Source organism: Echinops telfairi, unplaced genomic scaffold (genome assembly GCF_000313985.2).
Source record: "Echinops telfairi isolate 266 unplaced genomic scaffold, ASM31398v2 ScPeMD7_31;HRSCAF=116, whole genome shotgun sequence".
In the NCBI taxonomy this organism is placed as follows: Eukaryota; Metazoa; Chordata; class Mammalia; order Afrosoricida; family Tenrecidae; genus Echinops; species Echinops telfairi.
In genome coordinates this window covers 165,836-167,356 of record NW_022103928.1, presented here as the reverse complement: position 1 = coordinate 167,356, position 1,521 = coordinate 165,836, and the positions used below count along the sequence as shown (strand labels likewise).

Here is a 1,521-nt window from a genome sequence, read left to right as displayed (position 1 = left end):
TGTCTTAAAAATTTGGATATGTGTAAACATAATTTATGTTCATTAAGAATGCAATGCTCTCTCCCAGTGCCCCTGTGTGAGAGTTTGAAAGGTGAAATCCAAAACAAAACTCTTCCCACTGATGATGGACCTTAATAATTGCCATCCCATGTTTTCCTGTTCTGTTCTTTTCTCCTGTTTTGTATTTTTTTCCTTCTAGTCCCAGTCATGGCACCAACAATTATCAACGGAGGTGGAGGAAGTCGGTCTGAACTCATCATTACGTGGGAGGTAATTTTCTATGTTACTGAGTTATATTGAAGGAGAATAGATTTGGCTGGCCGAGAAGAATACTGAAAAACAAAAAGATATTTTTGATCATTATGTATAAAAATACGTGGAATGAACAGATTCCTGATGATTACAAAATTGAGATCGTATGACTAACAGTGCAGCTTTCTCCCAAATGTAAGGAAAATAACTTAAATGTCTACTGAGGGTGGGTTAGTAGCATTTTTCTTATTATCTGATAAACTAGAAACTGTTTTATTTATTACCTGTTGAAACTGTTTGATTGCAAGGAATGAGACTCAGCAGAGTGCAGGCAGGAAAAAATTGTTTGCTCACCATTGCCCTTTTAAATCCTGTCAGCGGGTTCTTTAAATATATTTGACACAGGCATTCATTAGGCAGTTTTGCTAGATAATTCTTCCCATAAATGATATGATACCTTTATTTAGAATGCATTCAAATTCATATCTTTGTTATAATTTTTAGGCTTCAGCTGGAACTGATCAGAGAGCCCTGTTTTACTGTCCTATCATAGACCTATATTTTATTGTCCTGCATACTTATTGTTAGCATATTTATTGTCTTTCATAGCACCAAAGCATCCACTTCTTTGGCCATGTCACCTCTACTATCACACACTACATCTGATTACATTGTGTCCATCACCTGTCTGACATGTAGACCAGTGATTGTGAATGCAGAAAGAGGGAAATTCCCAGCCTCTTCCAGCTGGAGAACAATTGACAATGTCTGGAGACATGATTGGTTACTACAGCTGAGAGAGGATGCGTCTGACATTTGGATAGAAGTCAGTGATGCTATTAAACATCCTACATTTATAAGATAGGCCTCATCAGCAAAGGATTATCTGGCCCAAATTACAGTAGTATCAAAGTTGAGAAATCCTATTGTATAAAAATAGTAATTCATTACATTTGTAAATTGTTATTACAGAAGACAAAGGTAATAGAGGATAGATGATGATACATAGATAGACAGATGACAGATCAGTCTATTTTATTCCACAGAAAATCCTCATTACAGAATAAAAGTGTTTATAAAGATATTATTCACCTGTCTTTTTATGAGATGAAGTTTTCATACAGATGTGGTTTTCAGAAGGTTGTAAGTGGCAGAGTCAGAGATGGAGTGTAATTGTGATTGAACTCTTCTGTTCTGGATATTCAGCCTCACATATGCATTTAGCCTTGGTTCAGTGCTTGAAATGTTATGTAGTACTACAAGTACTAA

General features: G+C 35.7%; 1 protein-coding gene across 1 annotated transcript in view; it reads left to right on the top strand.

Annotated features, from left to right (window-relative positions):
* LOC123521652 (contactin-6) overlaps nucleotides 1–1,521 on the top strand; it is a 470,227-nt gene that overhangs the window by 439,105 nt on the left and 29,601 nt on the right. Inside the window, exon 17 of the mRNA XM_045289898.1 lies at nucleotides 200–270. Coding sequence (XP_045145833.1) covers nucleotides 200–270 — 71 coding nt within the window. The remainder of the gene's footprint in view (nucleotides 1–199; nucleotides 271–1,521) is intronic.